Raw genomic sequence first — 22,544 nt, 5'->3', positions numbered from 1 at the left:
TATTCAGGTACCAGGTTTTCAGGGTTTTTAGTGTTTATTCGGCAGTCTTGCTCGGCAGTCTTCTTCATAAGAAACGGAATTTGTAAAGTGAAACACTTTGTAGTTATAGCAGAGACTGAGACACATGAGAGCAGGCTGAAAAAACGGAGGCAACGAAAGCTGCGTTCGCACGCGTCCGACTGATCCGGCCCGCATGAAGCTGCATTTTGCTCAATCCGGCCCATGACCTAAAATGAGTTTGACACCCCTGATTTAGATGGTCAAATTCTTTCCACACAGAGGATGGTTGGTAGACAGAACAAGCTACAGAGGAAGAGGTGAAGGTGAACATAATTACAGATTTAGATTGTACATGCATAGGTACACAGATAGGAAAGGATATGGAAGTATATGGATCAAATACAGGTAATGGGATGAGTTCATATAAGCACCCTGGTCAGCATGGAAGGGCTTCTTTCCATGCTGTGTAATTCTTTAACTTAGCCAGTTGTCAAAACTTTTTAAGCCATTGCTAGCCCTTCCTCCAATAGCAATCCACATTTTATAGCTGCCTTATCAAGCAGGGTCTTGCCATTCAGGCTCGGATTGTACCTACCACTTGGGTCACCAGTGAGTAGCACCACTAATGCACTAACACTACAGCACGCTGGGGGGGGGGGGGGGGGGGTGGGGGTTAAATTTTCTTGCTTAGTGCAACCTCATTATGTACTGAACATCAGTTGTCTGACATTATAATTTAAAAGAATCCTTAGGGGCAAGTGGTCATAATATGATCAAATTCACCCTGAAATTTGAGAAGCAGAAGCTAAAATCAGATCTATCAGTACTACAATGGTGTAGAGGGAATTGCAGAGGCATGAGAGAGGAGTCGGCCAGAATTGATTGGAAAAGAACACTGGCAGGGATAATGGCAGAGCAGCAATGGCTGGAAATTCTGACAGCAATTCAGAAGGCATAGGATATATACATCCCAAAGAGGAATTAGTATTCTAAAGGAGAGAAGACACAACAGTGGCTAACAAGAGAAGTCAACCCCAACATAAAAACCAAAGAGAGGGCATATAATACATCAAAAACTAGTGGGAAGTTAGACGATTGGGAACATTTTAATAACCAACAGAAGGCAACTAAAAAAGTCATGAAGAAGGTAAAGATGGAATACAAAAGTAAGCTAGCCAATAATATTAAAAAAGATACCAAAAGTTTCTTCAGGCACATAAAGTGTAAAAGTGTGGTGAGAGTGGATATCAGACAGCTGGAAAGTTATGCTGGAGAGGTCGTAATGGGGGACAACAAAATGGCAGGTGAACTGAATAAGTACTTTGCATCAGTCTTCACTGTGGAAGACACGAGCAGAATGGTGGAAGTTCTTCAGGGGTTGTGAAGTGTGTGAAGTTACCATAACCACAGAGAAGGTTCTTGGGAAACTGAAGGGTCTGAAGGTACAGTACCTATGAAAAGTATTCACCCTCCTTGGAAGATTTCATGTTTTGCTGTTCTACAACATTGAATCAGAGTGGATTTAATTTGGTTTTTTTTTTAATACTGATCAACGGAAAAAGACACTTCCGTGTCAGTGAAAACATCTCTACAAAGTGATCTAAATTAATTATAAATATAAAACACAAATAATTAATTTTCTTAAGGATTCATCACCCTTTAATATGATACACCAAATTATCACTGGTGCAGCCAATTGGTTTTAGAAGTGGCATAATTAGTTAAATGGAGATCTATTTTTGGATACTTCTGTACAGTCAAGGAGTTTTGAATGATTGTAGTAAAAACACACCTGTATCTGGAAAGTCCACTGCTGGTGAGCCAGTATTCTGGCAGAAACTACACCATGAAGACAAAATAACACTCCGAGCAACTCCACAAAAAGATTATTTAAAAGCACATGTCAATCACCAAGAAATGGAAAGAATATGGCACTGCTTTAAATCTGTCTACAGCAGGCCGTCCTCAAAAGCCAAGTGACAGTGCAAGAAGGCGACTCATGACGGAGGCCAACAAGAGACCTATGACAACTCTGGAGGAGTTACAAGCTTCAGTGGCTGAGATGGGAGAGACTGTGCATACAACAAACTGTTGCCTGGGTGCTTTACCAGTTGCAGCTTTATGGGAGAGTGGCAAAGAGAAACTCACTGTTGAAAACAACTCACATTAAATCTCGCTAGATTTTTCCAGAAGGCATATGGGAGGCTCTGAAGTCAGCTGGAAGAAGGTTCTATGGTCTGATGAAACCAAATCGAGCTGTTTGGCCATCAGACTAAAGGATATGTTTGGCATAAGCCAAACACCAGACAACATCAAAAACACACCATCCCTACCATTAAGCATGGTGGTAGTTGCATCATGCTATGGGGTTGCTTCACTGCAGCAGGCCCTGGAATGCTTGTGAAGGCAGAGGGTGAAATAAAGGCAGCAAAATACAGGGAGATCCTAGAGGAAAACCTGATGCAGTTTGCAAGAGAACTGCGACTTGGGAGGAGATTTGTTTTCCAGCAAGACAATGTCCCCAAGCATAAAGCCAAGGCTATGCAGGACTGGCTTAAAAACAATAAAGTTAATGTCCTGGACTGGCAGACTTCAATCCAATTGAGAATTTGTGGCTGGAATTGAAAAGGGCTGTTCATTCACAATCCCCATGCAATCTGACAGAGTCACAGCAGTTTTGGAAAGAAGAATGGGGAAAAATTGCAATGTCCAGATGTGCAAAGCTGATAGAGATCTATCCACACAGACTCAAGGCTGTAATTGCTGCCAAAGGTGCATCTACTAAATACTGACTTGAAAGGGGTGAATACATAAGTAATCAATAATTTTGTTTTATATTTGTAATTAATTTGAATCACCTTGTAAAGATCTGTTTTCACTTTAATATGAAAGAGTCTTTTTCTGTTGATCAGTGTCAAATAAGCTTAATTAAATTCACTGTGATCCAATGTTGTGAAATAATAAAACATGAAAACTTCCAAGTGAGGAGAATACTTTTGATAGACACTGTAGAAAAGACTCCTAGACCAGATGGTCTACACCCCAGAGTTCTGAGAGAGGTGGCTGAAGAGATCATGGAAGCATTAGTAATGATCCTTCATGAATCACTAGTTTCTGGAATAGTTCTGGAAGACTGGAAAATTTCAAATGTTATTCCGCTCTTCAAGAAGGGAGAGAGGCAGAAGAATGGATATTATAGGCCAGTTAGTCTGACCACAGCGGTTAGGAAGATGTTGGAGTCAATTATTAAGGATGAGGTTTCAGGGTACTTGGAGGCACATGATAAAATGGCCATAGTCAGATTGGTTTCCTCAAGGGATAATCTAGCCAGACAAATCTGTTGGAATTTTTTGAAGAAATAGTAAGCAGGATTGACAAAGAATAATCAGTTGATGCTGTGGACTTGGATTTTCAGAAGGCCCTTGACACTGTGCCATACTTGAGGCAGTTTAACAAGCTGTGAGCCCATGATATTATTTAGCATTGATAAAGCAGTGGCTGATTGGCAGGAGGGAAAGAGTGGGAATAGTGGGTGCCTTTCTAGCTGTCTACCAGTGACTAGTGTCCCACAAGGGTCTGCACTGAGACCACTTCTTTTAACATGATATGTTAATAATTTGAGGGCTTTGTGGCCAGGTTTGAGGCTGCAGAAGGACGTAGACAGATTAGGGGAAAGGGCAAAGAAATGACAGGTGGAATACAGTGTTGGGAAGTGTATGGTCATGCACTTTGGTAGAAGAAATGAAAGTGTTGACTAATTTCTAAATGGAGAGAAAATACAAAAAACAGAGGTGGAAAGGGACTTGGTAGTCCTCGTGCAGGATTCCCTAAAGGTAATTTGCAGGTTAACCAGAGAGTAGTGAATCTGTGGAATTCTTTACCATAGGCAGCTGTGGAGACCAAGTCTTTTTGTATAAGTAAGGCAGAGGTTGATGGACTCTTAATTGGTCAGAATATGAAGGGATTTGTGAAAGAAGGCAGAAGTTTGGGCTGAGGAAAATTGGATCAGCCATGATGAAATGGCAGAGCAGACTCAATGGGTCAAATGCCTAAGCCTGCTCCTATACTTTATGGTCTTATAGTCTTATTATCAAGTCAGACCCATGTAAATCTTCAATACAGCTTGCCCAGGAAACTGTTGAAATGACTTGCAGATAATTGCCTTTGCTTTGTAGTCATTTATGCAGTCTGATATAATGCATAGAAAATGCACTTATATGGATTTTCTTATTTAGAGTAGCCTGGAGTAAAAATTTGAAGAGATTATTACTCATTCCACATGTGGATATCAGAATAATTTTCAATTTCAAATGATTTAGCAAGGGCAGCTCATCACACATAATTAAAATCTCATACACAAACAAATACACTGAATTGATCTTTGAAGAACTGAGTTAGCTTTTAGTAATTTATCTCAGGATTTTCAAAGGCAATTATAGGTGCAGTACTTATAAACCATTCAATTGAACCCAGTCATTTGCATATTGGCAATTAAATATAACAAAATCCTCATGTTTATCCAAATACATTTGAAGTGGTCTTAAAATACAAGACAAGGCTATTAGTCTGTGATTTTGTCTCTGTCTGTGGAGGCAAATTATATACCCCTGGTGTTTTCCAAGTTCAGTCACTTAAAACAGGTTTATACAATGGAGGCAGTTAAGAGCTTTTGCCGCAGATTAATTGATAAGCTGCCTTCGGAGTTTAACTCGTGTCTATCATCTGACAGTCAACACTACTTTAAGCCATGATATAGTCTTTGAGCTGCAGAAGCATTAATGACTTCATTTCCCCCAACACTAAACTGATTTTACAACTTTCAAGTTCATTCACAAGAACTCATGTTCTTGATATTATATATTACTTATTTATTTATTGTTAATTTTTTTTGCATTGTACTTGTTGGCTTTTCTCACATTGGGTGTTTGTCAGTCTTTGTGAGGAGTTTTCTTCATTGATTCCATTGTACTTATTTGTATCTAGTGTGAATGCCTGCAAGGAAATGAATCTCAGGGTAGTATACAGAGACATATACAGATTTTGGTAATAAATTTACTTTGAACTTTGAAATTATATTTGGATGGAAGATTAACAAATAAGATGATAAAATGAGATGATGAGTTTCAATTGGATATTAACTTACTGGAAACAAAAGTTATGCATTTAAGAACTTCTGAACTACTTTTACTTTATATGTGGGATTTTTTTCTCCATATCTAAAGAAAGATACACCATTTGGTGAAAAGTCCAACATAGGTTAACCAAATTGACTTCAGAGATGGTGGGTTCGTTCTGAAAGAAGAGTTGGCCTATGGTCTCTTTAGAAGAATGAAAGGTGATCACTAGGCTCTCGAGTGTGGATGTAAATTTGGTATTTCCATTGGCTGGAGTGTTTGGCACTAAATTTTCAGAATACGGAGTTGACCACTAGTGTCTGACAAACCTTTTTCACCCAGAGGTGGAATCTGGAATGCAGTGCCTTGTGGGTAGTAGAAGCAAGTACTCCCACAACATTAAATAAGGATCTAGGCAATAACCTGTATTGCCAAGACATAGAAGGCTGGGAAGGCAAGGTTATTTAGATAGGTACATGATGGTTGGTATTGAATGGTGGGACAAGGGGGTTGTTTCTGTTCTGTATGAAATGAGATACTTCTTCATCTAGACAGTAGTTATTCTTTGGAAATGTCCATCTGAGAAGGCTAAGGATACTCAGTCACTGAGTATACTACTGACAGAAATCAATGAAGTTCTGCATTTTATGGGAATTAAAGAATATGAATTAGCATTCTTTATTATTGGAAAGTTGCCCTGAGGTAAAAAGTTATCATGTGTCAGAGCAGGCAAAGAGAGGCTGACTGGCCTACTCCTGGATCCGTTTCTAATTACTTGAGCAGCTCAGAGATTGTGTCAGGCTAATTTTAACATCAGAGGTTATTGATCACTGCATAATTTAGTGATATACATTTTGGTATATTTTTCAAGTAGTAATGATTAATGCTGGTTGAACAGGGAATAATCTACAAAAACCCTAAATCCAAGCAACAATCAATTGTAAAGTGTATATTTGTCCATTATAGATGAGTCATGCAGCACAAAAGAACAGGCATTTCAGCCCACTAAGACCCTGGTAATCATCAATCAGCCATTTACACAAATCCTAAACTGGGAAGAGGCAGAGTGGAGTAATGATGGCGCTAAACAGCAACTCCTTTGCTTGCATCTTCAGAAACAGTGCTATTTCCTTCTTTAATATCTTTATATTTCCCTTTCAGGGTTCTTTGGAAGACCCTGACCTGGAGTTACACACTGACTTTGGTTCTTTGTAGGAATGGGACCCGCTCTCGGGGTTTCATAACCGACCGTTGTTGTTCGGCATGCCAAGGGCTCGGCCTAAGAGTCCAGCTCGGCTTTAGAAGCCTAGGATCTCGGGGCACTGGAGATGGGCGGATCGAGGGTAGGTGTCATGGCAGGAGACCTGTGTGTCATCGGGGGAGTCGGGATATCTGCTGTGTGCCCGAAGACCCAAGATCCTTGAGATCTTCTGGCATACAGCTCGAATAAAGTGACATAACGTAAACCAGCGAGTTGTTTGTTATGTCTCCCCGCTCGCTGGGAAAATGGAGACACTTCCTTCTCCCCTTTTTAGGGAGAGGGAAAGCTTATGGTATGTCATATACCGGGTGAAATGCAAAGTCTTTGGGGTAACTGCAAGTCTGTGTCTTTGCTGTTGCTTTGCTCACGCTTGAGTGCTCGGTGGCGGGTGCCATTGCTTTTTTTGTCGGTGAAGGGAGGGGGAATTGTTGCTTACGCATGGGAGGAAGGGGAACTGGGGGGGTACTTTGAAGTTCTAACATTCAACTGTAGTTCATTCTTTTGGGTACATCTCTGTTTCTGTGGATGGTTGCGAAGAGAAGGCATTTCGGGAAGTATATTGTATACATTTCTCTGACATTAAATTGGACCTTTGAACCTTTAATCACTTTCATTCTCCCCGTGAGCAGCTTCAAACTACGAGGAGGAGGAGGATGACTTGATTTCACAATTGTGCAGATGCAGGTTGTTCTGCAGGGTGCAGTAGAAGGAATAAATGCTAGAGAAGGATTCACTTACTTTCATTGCAGATGAGACCTGCCCACCCCGCAGGGCAGCTGCAGCCATCTCCCTGGGCTTTGCAGAGGCCGCCATTCACACAGTTAGCACAGGTCAGGCTGCAGTCGTTGCCAAAGGTGTTGTCCAAGCAAACTACAAGTGGAAGAAACAGCATTGGGACAAGACAGGGAGAAAAGTTAAGGGGGAACAAAGGACAGAGGTAAACCACAATCACTTTCTATATGGAATATTACAAAAAAAATTAACAAGAGACTAAGAGGGCATAGTTAAGCTCCGCAGTTACTGCCACAGTTCACCAAGACTGTTTCAACAGATGTGCAAATGAGACTGGTCATGAGTTAGAGAAGGAGGGAGAAAATTTCAGAGAGAAGATGAGAGTGAGAGATGAAGAGGAAGTCAAAAAATACTGAGACTTAGGAAGGTGGCAGAGAGCGGGACTATGTGAAATTATTTTTCACTTTCAGTAAGTAACTAATTAATAGATGACACATACTGATTTTATGCACTAGTCTGAGTTCACTCCTCAAATCCTCCTGATACAAGGGTGTCAGTGAGGGGTTGTAGTGAAGAAGCTGTGGGGGTCCCCTCAACAGCATTTCCTGGAATCTGACCAGTTCTATTTCTTCCTCTTCATCAAAATCTTCAAATTCATCTTCAAGAGCTGCAATATAAAAGTATCTTATCAACTAAAAGGGAGGTTAGAAAAACAATTTATTGTTTAAATCTGACTGAACACATTTCTGGATCACGTTAAGCAATCCCAGTGGTAATACAGCTCATCAATCATTTAGTGATAAAAACAAGAGATTCTGCAGATACTGAAAATCTTAAGCACACACGAAATGCTGAAGGAATTCTGCAGATCAGGCAGCATTTATGGAGGAGAATGAGCAGTTGATGTTTCAGGCCAAGACTCTTCACCAGGACTCACAAACACATTGACTGTTTATTTTCTTCCATGGGTGCTGCCTGACCTGCTGAGTTCCTCCAGCATTTGGAGTGTATTGTTCAATCATTCAGCTGCTCTGACTCAGCTCACTGCTGATGGTATACTGTGGTAGCTTATGATTGTTATGTAGTATCAATCAGATACATCCCAATGAGAGGGAGCATTCAACAACTACATCATATAACAATTACAGCACGGAAACAGGCCATCTCGGCCCTTCTAGTCCATGCCAAATGTTTACTCTCACCTAGTCCCACTGGCCCGCACTCAGCCCATAACCCTCCATTCCTTTCCTGTCCATATACCTATCCAATTTTAATTTAAATGACAATACCGAACCTGCCTCTACCACTTCTACTAGAAGCTCGTTCCACACAGCTACCACTCTCTGTGTAAAGAAATTCCCCCTGGTGTTACCCTTAAACTTTTGCCCCTTAACTCTCAACTCACATCCTCTTGTTTGAATCTCCCCTACTCTCAATGGAAAAAGCCTATCCACGTCAAATCAATCTATCCCCCTCATAACTTTAAATACCTCTATCAAGTTCCCCCTCAACCTTCTACGCTCCAAAGAATAAAGACCTAACTTGTTCAATCTTTCCCTGTAACTTAGGTGCTGAAACCCAGGTAACATTCTAGTAAATCTTCTCTATTCTCTCTCGATGTACTATCACAATGAAAAGCCTGGTCAAAAGAACTAGTTTCAAGGAGGACCATAATTGAAATGTAAGAGGTGGAGAGGTTCAGGAAGAGAATTCCAGTGTTAGCTCTTCAACTACTAATAGTATTAATTTAAAAATTTAAATCAAATCCTTAGAAAGAGGTAACATTGGATTGGAAAACATAGGGTCTCTGTGGGTAGAGTTTGGAAACTGCAAGGGTAAAAAGATCCTAATGGGAGTTACATACAGGCCTCCAAACAGTAGCCAGGATGCTGGATACAAATTACATTGTGAGATAGAAAAGACATCTAAGAAGACCAATGTCACAATAGTCATGGGGATATCAACACGCCGGTAGATTGGGAAAATCAGGGTGGTGCTGGATTCCAAGAGAAGGAATTTGTAGAATGCCTATGAGATAGGTTTTTAAGAGCAGACTGTGAGCCCACTAGTAGAAAGGCAATTCTGGAATTAGTGTAATGAAGCAGATTTGATTAGGGAGCTTAAGGTAAAGGAACCTTTAGGGGACAGTGATCATAATATGGTAGAATTCATACTGCATTCTGAGAGTGAGAAGATAAAGTCAGATGTATCAGAACTGCCATGGAATAAAGAAAATTACAGCGGCATGTGAAAAGAGCTGGCCAAAGCTAATTGGAAGGGGACACTAGCAGGAACGATGGCAGAACAGCAATGGCTGAAGTTTCTGGGAGCAATTCTGAAAGTGCAAGAAAGATACATCCCAAAGATGAAGAGGTATTCTAAAGAAAGGATGAGCTAACAGTGGCTGACAAGGGAAGTCGAAGACAGCGTAAAAGCAAAAGGGAGGGCATACAATATAACAAAAGCTAGTGGGAAGTTAGAAGATTGGGAAGCTTTTAAAAACCAACAGAACGCAATAAGAAAGCCATAAGGAGAGAAAAGATGAAATTTGATGGTAAGCTAACCAATAATATAAAAGAGGATACCAAAAGTTTTTTCACATATATAAAGTGTAAAAGAGCAGTGAGCATGGATAACAAATGCTGTAAAATGAAGCCTGAGAGGCAGTAATAGGGGCAAAGAAATGGCAGATGAATCTGTTAAGTATTTTGCATCAGTCTTTGCTGTGGAAACACTAACAGTATGCCAGAAATTCAAGAGTTCAAGGGGCAGAAGTAAATGTTGTTGCTATTACTAAGGAGAAGATGTTGGAAAGGTCAAATGTCTGAAGGTCCATAAGCCCCGTGGACCAGATGTAATACACCCCAGGTTTCTGATGGGGGTAGCTGAACAGATTGTGGAGGCATTAGTAATGATGTTTTAAGAATCACTAGATCCTGTAGTGGTTCTGCAGGACTAGAAAACTGCAAATGTCACTCCACTCTTTAAGAAGGAAGAGGGGCAGGATATAAGAAATTATAGGCCAGTTAGCTTGACTTCAGTGGCTCAGAAGATGTTGGACTCTATTATCAAGGATGAGATTTTGGGATATTTGGAGGCACATGATAAAATAGGCAAATTCAGAAGGGGAAATCTTGCCTGACAAATCTGTAGGAATTCTTTGAGGAAATAACAGGCAGGATAAACAAAGGAGTGTCAGTGGATATTGCATACCTCAATTTTCAGTAGGCCTTTGACACAATGCCACACATGAGGGTGCTTAACAGGATAAGAGCCCGTGGTATTATGGGAAAGATACTAGCATGGATAGAAGATTGGCTGACTGGCAGGAGACAAAGAGTGGGAATAAAGAGGGCTTTTTCTGATTGGTTTTACACTGGGGTCAGTGTTGGAACTGTTTCTTTTCGTGTTGTATGTCAATGATTTGGATGACAGAATTGATGCATTTGTGACCAAGTTTGCAGATGATACAAAGATAAGCAAGTAGTGGTGAAGAAGCGGGGGTCTGTAGAGGATTTAGACAGAAGAGGCAAATGGAATATAGTGTAGGGAAGGGTATGGTCATGCACCGGTAGAAGGAATAAAGATGTGGACTATTTTCTAACAGGAAGTAAAATATAAAATCAGAGGTGCAAAGGACCTGGGTGTCCTTATGCAGAATTCCTTAAAGGTTAACTTGCAGGTTGAGTCAGTGCTAAAGAAGGCAAATGCAATGTTAGCATTCATTTCTTGAGGTCTAGAGGGTTAGAATACAAGAGCAAGGATGTAATACTGAAGTTTTATAAGGCATTGGTCAGATTGCACTTGGAGAATTGTGAGTAGTTTTGGGGCTTTACCGAGGAAAAGATATGCTGGCATTGGAGAGGGTCCAGAGGAGGTACATGAGAATGATTCTAGGAATGAAAGGGTTAATGTACGAGAAGCATTTGATGGCTCTGGGCCTGGACTTGTTAAGAGTTTAGAAGAATGGTGGGGGGGTCTGATTGAAATCTATTAGATATTGAAATACCAAGATAGAGTGGAAGTGGAGAGAATGTTTCCTATAGTGGGTGAGTCTATGACCAGAGGACACAGATAGAGTGGAAGTGGAGAGAATGTTTCCTATAGTGGGGGAGTCTATGACCAGAGGACACAGATAGAGTGGAAGTGGAGAGAATGTTTCCTATAGTGGGTGAGTCTATGACCAGAGGACACAGATAGAGTGGAAGTGGAGAGAATGTTTCCTATAGTGGGTGAGTCTATGACCAGAGGACACAGCCTCAGAGTAGAGGGATGTCCATTAGGAAAGAGAAGAGGTGGAATTTTTTTGGCCAGAGGGTAATGAATCTGTGGAATTCATTGCCACAAATGGCTGTGAAAGTCAAGTCATTGAGAATATCGAAAGTGGATATTGATTAGTTGGGGCATCAAAGGTTCTGGGTAATAAATCAGCCATAATAGAATGGTGCAGCAGACTCCATGAGTTGAATGGCTTAATTCTGTTCCTATGTTTTATGGTCTAACTCTTACTGGGGAGCCTAAGCCTCTGGATACCAGTTCAGTAAGACAACCATTATAATACCATACCCCATCAGTTAACTCATGAGATTTTTAAAAAGCTAACTATGAAATAACCAGACTGTTAAAAGAAACAATGCAGACTTTCAGGGAAGGGAATGTGCTGCTTTATCCAGCTGTGCAGAAATTGGATCACACCTGTTACCAATACTCTGAATGATTGTTGCATTTAAACACTAAAGCCAGAGGATTCACTGCCTAAGATTTCCAAAGTTCGCTAAAATCCAAAAGCAAAAGAGCATGAGGGCCCTTTACACCCAGAAACAGTCCCAAAAACAGGGCCTCTGTGTCTCCCAATTGCAACACACGCAATTTAACACAACTCTTGACAACCTGTATGGGATTGACCGAGGCACAGCAATCAGAGTAATACATCCACCTCAGTTAACCATGCAGACTCCACCTTACAAACATCTGTGTGGTGATGTATATCAATCACCAAGCAGGGTGATGAGAAGCCTTTTGAGAGCACCACCACCTGCAGGTTCCCCTCCAAGTTACACACCGGCCTGTTTAGGAAATACAATTCCACTCCCTCATCATTGCTGGATCTTCATTCTGAAGCTCTCTGCCAGTCACCAGTGTTGGATACCCTTCACCACAAACACAGGAGGGCTTTGGGAAGATGACTCACCTCCACCTTCTTCAAATTTTTAGGAGTGGGAAACAACGTTCCCTCTATTTCTTCTTACAGCTACATGGACTGACCATTGCTCTGAACAGGAAATTTTTACGCAGCCTGAAAACTGTGGCACTTTAATAAAATATTATATAAAAGAAAATTCCAGCTGCGCAGCAACAAAGGCTATGTGCATGGGAGCATTTAAGTTACTGCACAGTTTAGAACAAACAGTGATGGGAAATCAACTCTCACAACCTACATCCCCCAAGTAAATGAAAAGAAATTCCTGCACATTAGATCGTTATTTCAAATATCCTGTCTGAATTTTCCCAAAATCACATTTTGTTTCTTCTGATTTTGGCCACGAGAAAGAACATTTCAGACCATGTTTTACCATGTTTATGTGAATTGTTAAACCAGTTCAAACATTCAACAGAAATCCTGTCAACAAGACATACGGAAGCTAGAGGTTTAAGAGTAAATACCTATTATAAAAATTGTAACATCCACAGCTTGAGACTTCTAACAATGTATTCTCAGAAATCACAGTTTAATGTTTTCTGTAACCCACATGTTTTGGCTGTCTTTACTCACAAGTACAGCTCTTCCTGTCTGTATCCAGCTTATATCCTTCCTGGCATGTACACTGAAAGGATCCACGGATGTTTATACACAGATATTCACAACCACCATTGTCTGCTGAGCACTCATTCACATCTGTAAACAGAAATCAAAACAGAATTTAACTGACATGGTAACTGATTTTTGGGATCAGATACAACCTATGTAGAAATGCCAACTAGAATAACAGCATAAGAAATAGCAACAGAAGCAGGCCCTTCAAGGTCAAAATCTCCCAAAGTTCATCACCCACTGAGTGAAGAAACTTCTCTTTTTATTTTAGACCTAAACAGCCTTCCCATGAATCTGAAACTGTAGACCCTGGTCCCAAAGTCCCCTGGTAGGAGAAACATCCTCCTTTGAGCACACTGAGTTCTTTAAGAATTTTGAAAGCCCCAATGAGATTCCTATTCTTTTAAGTATTAAAGATATAGTCACAATTTGGTGAATCTCTCTTCATATAGCAAAGCCTCCATTCACTATACTCCTGGTTTTTTTTGACAAGTACGCCTCTTCTATGGAATAATGAGCTGCTGAGTAATAATTAAACAAAATCAAGAAAAAAACTGAAATAATGTTGGTTGGTCCCAAAGCCAAAATGAGGTGAACTTCTTGATAAACTTGGGAACTTGGCTCCCCTTGTAAAATCAGAAATAACAACCATGGGTTTCATCCTTGATTCAGATTTGAATTTCAAATCCCATATAAAGAAAGTGACTGATGTCATACTAGCTACTCTGTGTTGGAGGGGTTCCCAACCTGGGGTCCACGGTCCTCGCGGTTAATGGCAGGGACTCATGACATAAAAAGTTTGGGAACACCTGCTGCATTGCTTTAACAGTGGCCAATCGGATTTTGGAGGTTTCACCCAGGTCGAGGAGGAGAGAGCTTTAAAATCAGCTCTTCATAGCTGTTTTCTTTTGGAGCTCGAACAGCAGGATTCATTAGCAAGGTCAAATAAAAACAAGGCAGGGGCAAGCTGATTGACCACTGTTGGAGTGGGACAGTATTAGAGTGCGGAGACTTTTGGTTTTGGCGTGGGCAAGTTAAGTCTCTAGTAAGCTTTTTCTTGCTCATTCTTCAAGTGCAATTGTATAGATAGGACAGTAAGAGTGACTCTAGTGGCTATGTTTTGTCCTCTGTGTCAAATGGGGGAATTCTGGGAGACCTACAGCCTCCCGGATAACCGCCTCTGCACCAGGTGCACTAAGCTGCAGCTCCTCAGAGAACGTGTTACAGAACTGGAGCTGCAACTCAATGACTTTTGGCTCACAAGGGAAACTGAGGATCTGATGGACAGGAACTACAGAGAGGTAGTTACCTCTAGGTTGCAGGAAGCAGATGAATGGGAGACTGCCATGACAAGAAAGGGGAATAGGAAGCCAGTGCAGAGTACCCCTGTGGCCATTCCCCTCAATAACTGGTATACAGTTTTGGATTCTGTGGGGGTGGATGAAATAATGGGGGGGGGGGGGGGGTGGAGAGCCACAGCGACCAAGTCTCCGGCACTACCTAGAACTGTGGCTCAGAAAGGAAAGGGGGCCGAGGAGGAATGAGATTCTATAGTTAGAGGAGTAGATAGGAGAGTCTGTGGACGCAAGAGAGAGACCCAGATGGTATGTTGCCTCCCAGGTGCCATAGGAAGGAGAGGCAGACAATGGGCAGAATTGTAGTCAGTGGGATGAGATGCAGCGTAAAATGGGGACAAAATTGAAAAGAGTGACATATACAGGACTGAAGGTGTTATATTTCAATGCACGCAGTATATAAGGTAGGTGAAATAAGGTAGAGATTGGCAGGTATGACATTGCGGATATCACGGAGTCATGGCTGAAAGATTGTAGGTGGGAAATTCATTTCCAAGGATATACAATCTATCAAAAGGACAGGCAGGTAGGCAGAGGAGAAGGAGTGGCTCTGCAGATAAAAAATGAAATGAAATCTTTTGAAAGAGGTGACATTGGATTGGATGATGCAGAACCCTTATGGGTAGAGTTAAGAAACTGCAAGGGTAAGAAGACAAGGATGTGCTGTACAGATTACAGGGGGAAAGAGAAAATAAATGCATGTCAAAAAGGCAATGTTACATTAGTCATGGCAGGGTTTCAATATGCAGATAGGTTAGGAAAATCAAGCTGATGATGGAGCCCATAAGCGAGAATTTGCGGAATGCCCCGAGCTGGCTTTTTGGTGCAGCTTGTGATTGAGCCCCCGATGGGATTGGGCATTGTGTAGTGAACTGGATATGATTAGGACGCTTAAGGTAAAGAAACACTTGGGAAGCAGTGTTCATAACATGACAGAATTCATCCTGCAATTTGAGAGGGAGAAACTCAAGTCAGATGTACAGTATCAGTATTACAGTGGAATAAAAGGAATTACAGAGGCATGAGAGAGGAGCTAGCCAAAGTTGATTGGAAGGGGACACTAACTAGGATGATGCCAGAGCAGCAATGGTTGGAATTTCTAGGAGCAATCTGGAAGGCCTAAAGAAGAGGAAGTATTCTCAAGGCAGGATGACACAACTGTAGCTGACAACAAAGTTAAAACAAACATAGAAGCAAAAAGGAGAGGACACATAATACAGCAAAAATTAGTGGAAAGTTAGATGATTAGTAAAATTTTAAAACTCACGGAAAACAATTAAAAAAACATATGGGGAAGATGGAGTATAAAGCTAGCCAATAATATCAAAAATGATACCAAAAGCTTTTTTAGAGATATAAAGAGTAAAAGAGTGGCAAGAGTAGATAATGGACCACTGGAAAATGATACGGGAGAGACCGGAATGGGGACAAGGAAATGGTGTATGAACTAAGTAAGTATTTTGTCTTATTCTTCACTGTGGAAGACATTAGTTGTATGCCAAACATTTGAGAGTGTCAAAAGACAGAAGTGAGTGCAGTTGCTAATACTAAGGAGAAGGTGCTTGGGAAGTTTATAGGTCTGAAGGTAGGTAAGTCATCCGGAACTGATGGACTACACCCCAAGGTTCTGAAAGAGGTAGTTGAAGAGATTGTGGAAGTAATGATCTTTCAAGAGCTCCAAAAGACTGGAAAATTGCAAATGTCACCCCACTCTTCCAGAAGGGAGGGATGCAGAAGAAAGGAAATTATAGGCCATTGAGCCTGATCTTAGTGGTTGTTAAGATGTTGGAGTTGATTATTAAAGGATCTGGTTTTGGGGTACTTGAAGGCACATGACAAAATAGGCCAAAGTCAGCATGGTTTCCGTTAGCAAAAATCTTGCTTGACAAGTCTGCTGGAACTCTTTGAAGACATAACAAGCAGATAGACAAAGGAGAATCAGTGGATGTTGTGTACTTGGATTTTCAGAAGGCCTTTGACAAGGTGCTACAAATGAGGCTGCTAAACAAAATAAGAACCCAGGCTATTACAGGAAAATACTAGTATGATAGGGCATTGGCTGATTGGCAGGAGGCAAAGAGTGGGAATAAAGGGAGCCTTTTCTGGTTGGCTTCAGGGGTCTGTGTTGGAACCACTTCTTTTTACGTTGTATGCCAATGAATTTGATGATGGAATTGTTGGCTTTGTGGCCAAGTATGCAGATGATACGAAGATAGGTAGAGGGGCAGGTAGTGTTGAGGAAGCAGAGAGGCTGCAGAAGGATTTAGACAGATTAGTAGAATGGGCAAAGAGGTGGCTGATGGAATACAGTTTTGGGAAGAGTATGGTCATGCACTTTTTTAGAAGGAATAAAAACATGGACTATCTTCCAAGCAGAGAGAAAATTCAAAAATCCCAAATGCAAAGGGATTTAGGAATCCTCATGCCGGATTAACTTGCAGCTTGAATGGGTGGTGAGGAAGGCAAATGCAACATCAGCGTTCATTTCAAAAGGACCAGAATATAAAAACAGGATTTAATGCCGAGGCTGTACAAGGCATTGATGAGTTCTCACTTGGAGCACTGCCAGCAGTTTTGGGCCCCTTTTGTAAGAAGGGGTGTGCTGACATGGGAAAGGATTCGCATGTACTCACTGGAATTTAGAAGAATGAAAATGATCTCATTGAGACCTATTGAATGTTGAAAGACCTAGATAGAGTGGACGTGAAGAGGATGTTTTCTTTGATGGAGGAGTCTAGGACCAGACAACACAGCCTCAAAATAGAGGGACATCCTTTTAGAATAGAGATGAGAATGGATTTCTTCAGCCAGAGGGTGGTGAATCTGTGGAATTCATTACCACAGGCAGCTGTGGAGGGCTGGTCACTGGATCAACTTCAGATGGAGGCTGACAGGTTCTTGATTAGTCAAGGTGTGAAAGGTTATGGGGTGAAGGCAGGAGAATGGGGCTGAGAGGGAAATGGATCAGTCATCATCAGAATTGATGGACCGAGTAGCCTCATTCTGCTCCTATGTCTTATGGTCTAAAAGGAAAGCCTACAGCCACTGAAAATAAAGAGAAGAAAACTGGAAAAACTCAGCAGGTCAGGCAGCAACTGTGGAAAGAGAAACGGTCAACATTACAAGTCCACAACCCTTTGTCAGAATGTTCATCCTCCAGGTTATTACAGCATACTTTTTATTAGTCCCTGTGTAGGTTAAAATCTCCTATGTTACTTATATTGTACCAATCTTGAATTTCCTGATTTATACAGAGTTTCAATTATTTGGTAGCCTCTGATAAACTACGTTTTTACTTTATTTTGCCCATCACTATTTCTTTGATCAACACAATTTGATTCTAGTTCTTCATCATGATTTGTTGTGCCGAAGTCATAAGATAATAAAACCTGTGAGAAGAATAAGACCATTCAGCCCATAGAGTCGGCACCACCATTCAATCACGGCTGATTTATTGTCCCTCTCCACCTCATTCTTCTACCTTCTCATCCCATTTTCAACTGAGAAGTTATACTCCTGTACCTAATAGAATGGCTACTGAGTGTATGTTTGGGGTCTCCTCCACTTCAATGTTTGACAAGTTGTGCATTCTGAGATGCTTTTCTGCCTACCACTGATGTAAGGCATGGTTACGTGAGTTACTGTCACCTTCCTGTCAACTTGAACCAGTCTGGCCATTCTCCTTTCACCTCTCTCATCAACAAGGCATCTTCACCCACAGAACTGTCACTCAAATTCTCTTTAAGCCCCAAGAGACTGTTGTGCATGAAAATCCTAGGAGATCAGCATTTTTTTTTACAATATTCAAACTGCTCTGACTGACACCAACAATCATTCCAACATCAAAGTCACTTTGATCACATTTCTTCCCCATTCTGATGTTTAGTCTGAACAACAACTGAACCTCTTGACCATGTCTGAATGCTTTTGTGTATTCAGCTGCTGCCACATGATTGGCTCATTCGATTTTTGTCTTAACAAGCAGGTGTACAGGTGTACCTAATAAAGTGGCCACTGAGTATATAATGTCAGCAACAAAGAAATTTTAAAAAAAATACTGTTTATCATCTGAACAAGTATTCAGAAAACATACAGTCGATAACATGGCAAACTCTCATGCTCAAAAAGCCTCTGAGTCAAGATATATTACTTAATTTCCTTCTTTTTATCTACTGTAGCAATAAGTTAATGACGTATTGTCAGTAAAATGTTAACAGCAAAATAGAACACTAGAAGCTAATATAGCAGTGGTCTGTGTGGAAGTATATTTAAAATGAAGCCTCGTGTTTTCAGAGTCTGGGATTCCAGAAATTCTTAGCAGCTGCAATGTACAGTGTATTATAATTAAAATCAGAAAGAGCTCCCTAGTGTTGAACAACAGTAATAAGTCACACTGTTGCACTAATCTCTTTGCTTACTAATAGTGCTCAGCACCCTCTTTTCCACTTGGCTGGTCCTTCCCAAACGTCAAATGCCCTGGAATATTCTGTTCACTGCTTTGGTCACAAGCTGCATTATCTGAATCATGGAAAAACCAGAAGCAATCCACCAAAGAGTAGTTTCTTCTCCCATTTCTTCCGGAGCATACATTTAGGATGAGAATCAAGAGGAATCTGCTTGGAATTCTCTACCCCAGAAAAGTGTGGTTGCTCTGTCATTGAGCAATCCAAAGCTAGGAATGATAGATTTTTGGAAAACATGCACCAAGCAGTTACATGAAGATCAGGTGAGAAAATAGTTTTGAGAGGGAATATCAACCATTATCAAATGATAAAACAGGGGTCTTCGGTTCACATCACTTCTTCATGCTCCTATTTCTTACATGATATGGTTATGCAGCCTGTTCCTACAACTAACCATTCGTAATCCATCCTATCATGGATTCAATCCCATTCACTGAATTCCCCCAGTGAGATTTTTATACTAAACCAGAAAGATCATCAAGATAATTGCAATGTGTTCATCCAAAAATATTAATTTTCCTTTTAAAATCTGGCTGACTCTCCATACTTCACACTTTGAGACTACAGGAACTTTGTGTTCCGCAATGCATATTTGCTTCGTTCAAAACTTGGCTGCTTCCTTTCCACTCCAAGGCAGTTTCTTTAATGTTTCCTTAGCGTATATTTTTTTAAGTATGTTTGATTTTGAAAGGTACATTGAATCTGTTAAATATATACTGTACTTTTGTATGAATGTTTTCCTTTAAGACTCCTCAACTGGAAAGACATGGTAGCAATTGATCTGAACCCCTGGCATTTGAAATCTCTCATGCAACTAGCATAGCAGCAAGGTAACACCAGAGTATCTTCTGCAGAGTATCCTCAAGGCAGAGCTAACACACATAATTTTTAGTGGAGAAGTATGGGAAGATTTAATGAATGAAAGAAAGATTACTTTGAGTAAACTGTCATGATTTGAGCAGCATGTTATTAGTCAAAGTTTTAATAGTAATGCAAGTTTCCACAGGGGATTGTCTATCTAGTTTTCCAGAACCACATGCTGAATACATTATTCCCACAGGATGACCACCAAATGGATAAACAGGAGGTGGCAGACAACGAGCTATGTACGGATGTCCCAGTAGGCAGCTGAGGCATTCCCCTGGTTTTTTGTCATTCTACATTGACCAGATTTACTTACAGTTCTATTACCACATAAATCCAGTCTGGGGTTAACCTGGGAAAGAACAGTGCACGTGCACACACTACATTCTTTCAACAGACTCTCCAAAGCTCGAGGAAGTTTGACAGGTAAAGCAGTAGTTTTTTACAAAGCTGGTAACATCTACACAAAAACTCCGCTTCCCAGTCAAGGGATTTTTTTTTACTCACTGAAATATGGACATTCCTGATTTAATGAGCATGTGTTGGTTTCAGAGCTGACCAGGGTTTGGCTATATGGCGAAAGTCCTTACATAATGTGTGTAAGTTTATAAGAGGCACAGATAGAGTAGGTAGCACCTTTTTCCATAGGGTGACAATGGCTAATACCAGAGGACATCCTTTTAAAGTGAGTTCAGGGAAGTTAAGGGGAGATGTCTGAGATAGTTTCTTTTTGCACAGAGAGTAGGAAGTGCCTGGAATTTATTTAGCTAGAGGTGGTGAGAGAGGCTGATACAAAAGGGACATTTAAAAAGAATCTTAGATCGGCAAGTGGAGTTATAGACCATGTGAAGGGAAGGATTGGGTTGATTGTACACAAAGTTAAAAGGTCAGCAGAATATCATGGGCTGAAGGACCTGTACTGTTTTATGTTCTATGTTCTAATGCAAAACCTCAGGAGATAAGGGAAGCAGACAGACTGTTTAGAAATATCTGCAATGGTACTCTGAAAGTATGTATTTCCAATCTTAGATGCAGAGGGAAGTGCTCTGGAATGTGCATATCATTGTCACTGTACCATCACAGCTGCATCCATCGATGTTCAGCCGGTATCCTGCTCGACAGCTGCACTCGTAGCCTCCAGGATTGTTAATACAATCTTGTGCACAGCAAGCTGTGTCAGTCTCGCACTCATTGGAATCTGTGACCAAAAAGAAAATCAAACTCCGTTAACCTCAAAGCCATTGAAAATCCGTCTAACAGGGAGCACAGCAAATAGAGAGTTAGTTATCAAAATCAAAGAGCAAGTTTCTTCAAGGTCTGCTCTTTCTTGAGTCATGTTCATCAAACAATGTTAGGCTCCACTATGATACTAGCTGGCTATGCAAGAACGCTTGAGAGGTATAGAGATTCAGTATTAAAACTAGTCCTTCAGCCTACTAAATCGACAACAATCTTCAGCTGACCATTTACATTAACCCACAGTAGTTCCATTTTGTTATTCCCTCCAGTTTCTCAGCAACTCCTCCCCCATTGCCCCACCATCCCCACAATTCTATCATTCCCCTGCACACCAGGGCAATTAACCCAACATCCTGCTCATGTTTGAGACATCATAGTCACAGAGGGAACATGCAAACTCTGAATGGCACGTAAACTCAGAATAGAACTCAGGTCTCTGATGCTCTTCTAATGTGCCACGTGGCTGTACTTTCAGAAAGATGAACATAATATTTCAAAACTCACCATTGCAAAGTCAGCCACCCACAGTTACCAAAAGCATAAGAATATAAAGTGGCCATTTGGCTCATTTAATTTTCGGCTGTAAAATCAAAATACTATTTCATTTAAGTTTGAAGGCAGGACCACGTGGCATAAGGACAAAGTTTAAAATTAATTGGGTGCAAGCTTTTGCTCAAATGGAAATTAATAGGCAGAATGGTGTATGTCAGATAACTCCACCTCTAACTGTGTGAGAAATTTCAAGACTCTGTCCCTCCCAAGTTACAGAACTTGGTTGTTTTCCTTGCACTTCCCAAACAGAATTGAAGACAAGATCAAATATACTACTACAATGTAACAGTTCTACTTATATATTTTATACAAATGCAAAACTATGTTCAGATTCAGTATTGTGTTATGTTTTCAATTGTATCTCATACACAAACTTAATAACTCAGTACACAGACTGTCACTCTCTCAAGCTTCAGTTGTGTTACAGATGAAGATTTATTTATCAAAATAAAATTCATATGGGTTTAATTAAGATTAATAAATGCTGCAGTTACCAAGACACGTGTGCCCGTCGGAGTCCAGGACATATCCCTGATTACAGGAGCAGGAAGGCCCAGAGGTTGTGTGTTCACAGTGGTGAGAACACCCACCATTGTTCCTCTCACAGCTGTTCACAATCTCCATTTCAATGCCTGTTGATAAAATGATAAATCTGTATTTATCTTCTATAAACCATGCATCCAACATTCAAAATTAAACATCTGAAAATCCATAAATATTGTGCTGACATCCTTTCATAGTTTTTTTTAGACAACATGTAGGGGAGTTACACCAGCTCTGAAGGAATTTCTAATTTCACCTGCAAGGACTGAAGATTATGCCTGCTCATACAGAAAAATAATATGTTGGAGGAACTCAGCAGGCCAGGAGGGAAATAAGCAGTTGATATTTTGGGCCAATACCCTTCATCTGGACTGGGGGGGTGGAGGGGTCGTGGAAGAAGTAGTACACGCTGGCAGGGGATGATAGGTGAGACCAGGTAAGGGGAAAGGTGGGTGAGTCGGGGAGGGGAGGATGAAATAAGAAGCTGGGAGGCGATACGTGGAAGAGGAAAAGGGTTGAAGTAAAAGGAATCTGATAGGAGAGGAGAGTGGACCATGGGAGAAAGGAAAGGAGGAGGACGCTAGAGATGTTATCTTAGATCCAGGTTCC

The 22,544-nt window shown here is 40.8% G+C and overlaps 1 protein-coding gene across 1 annotated transcript in view; it reads right to left on the bottom strand.

Moving 5' to 3' along the window:
- LOC140725651 (uncharacterized) overlaps window positions 1-22,544 on the bottom strand; it is a 431,629-nt gene that overhangs the window by 94,646 nt on the left and 314,439 nt on the right. Inside the window, exons 10-14 of the mRNA XM_073041401.1 lie at window positions 21,887-22,024; window positions 20,677-20,799; window positions 12,881-13,003; window positions 7,607-7,774; window positions 7,114-7,245 (exon numbers count right to left, since the gene is read on the bottom strand). Of these exons, the coding sequence (XP_072897502.1) occupies window positions 7,114-7,245; window positions 7,607-7,774; window positions 12,881-13,003; window positions 20,677-20,799; window positions 21,887-22,024 (684 nt within the window). The remainder of the gene's footprint in view (window positions 1-7,113; window positions 7,246-7,606; window positions 7,775-12,880; window positions 13,004-20,676; window positions 20,800-21,886; window positions 22,025-22,544) is intronic.

Source organism: Hemitrygon akajei, chromosome 3 (assembly GCF_048418815.1).
Source record: "Hemitrygon akajei chromosome 3, sHemAka1.3, whole genome shotgun sequence".
In the NCBI taxonomy this organism is placed as follows: domain Eukaryota; kingdom Metazoa; phylum Chordata; class Chondrichthyes; order Myliobatiformes; family Dasyatidae; genus Hemitrygon; species Hemitrygon akajei.
Note: the sequence above shows the minus strand (reverse complement) of the source record. Positions and strands in the feature narration are given on the sequence as shown.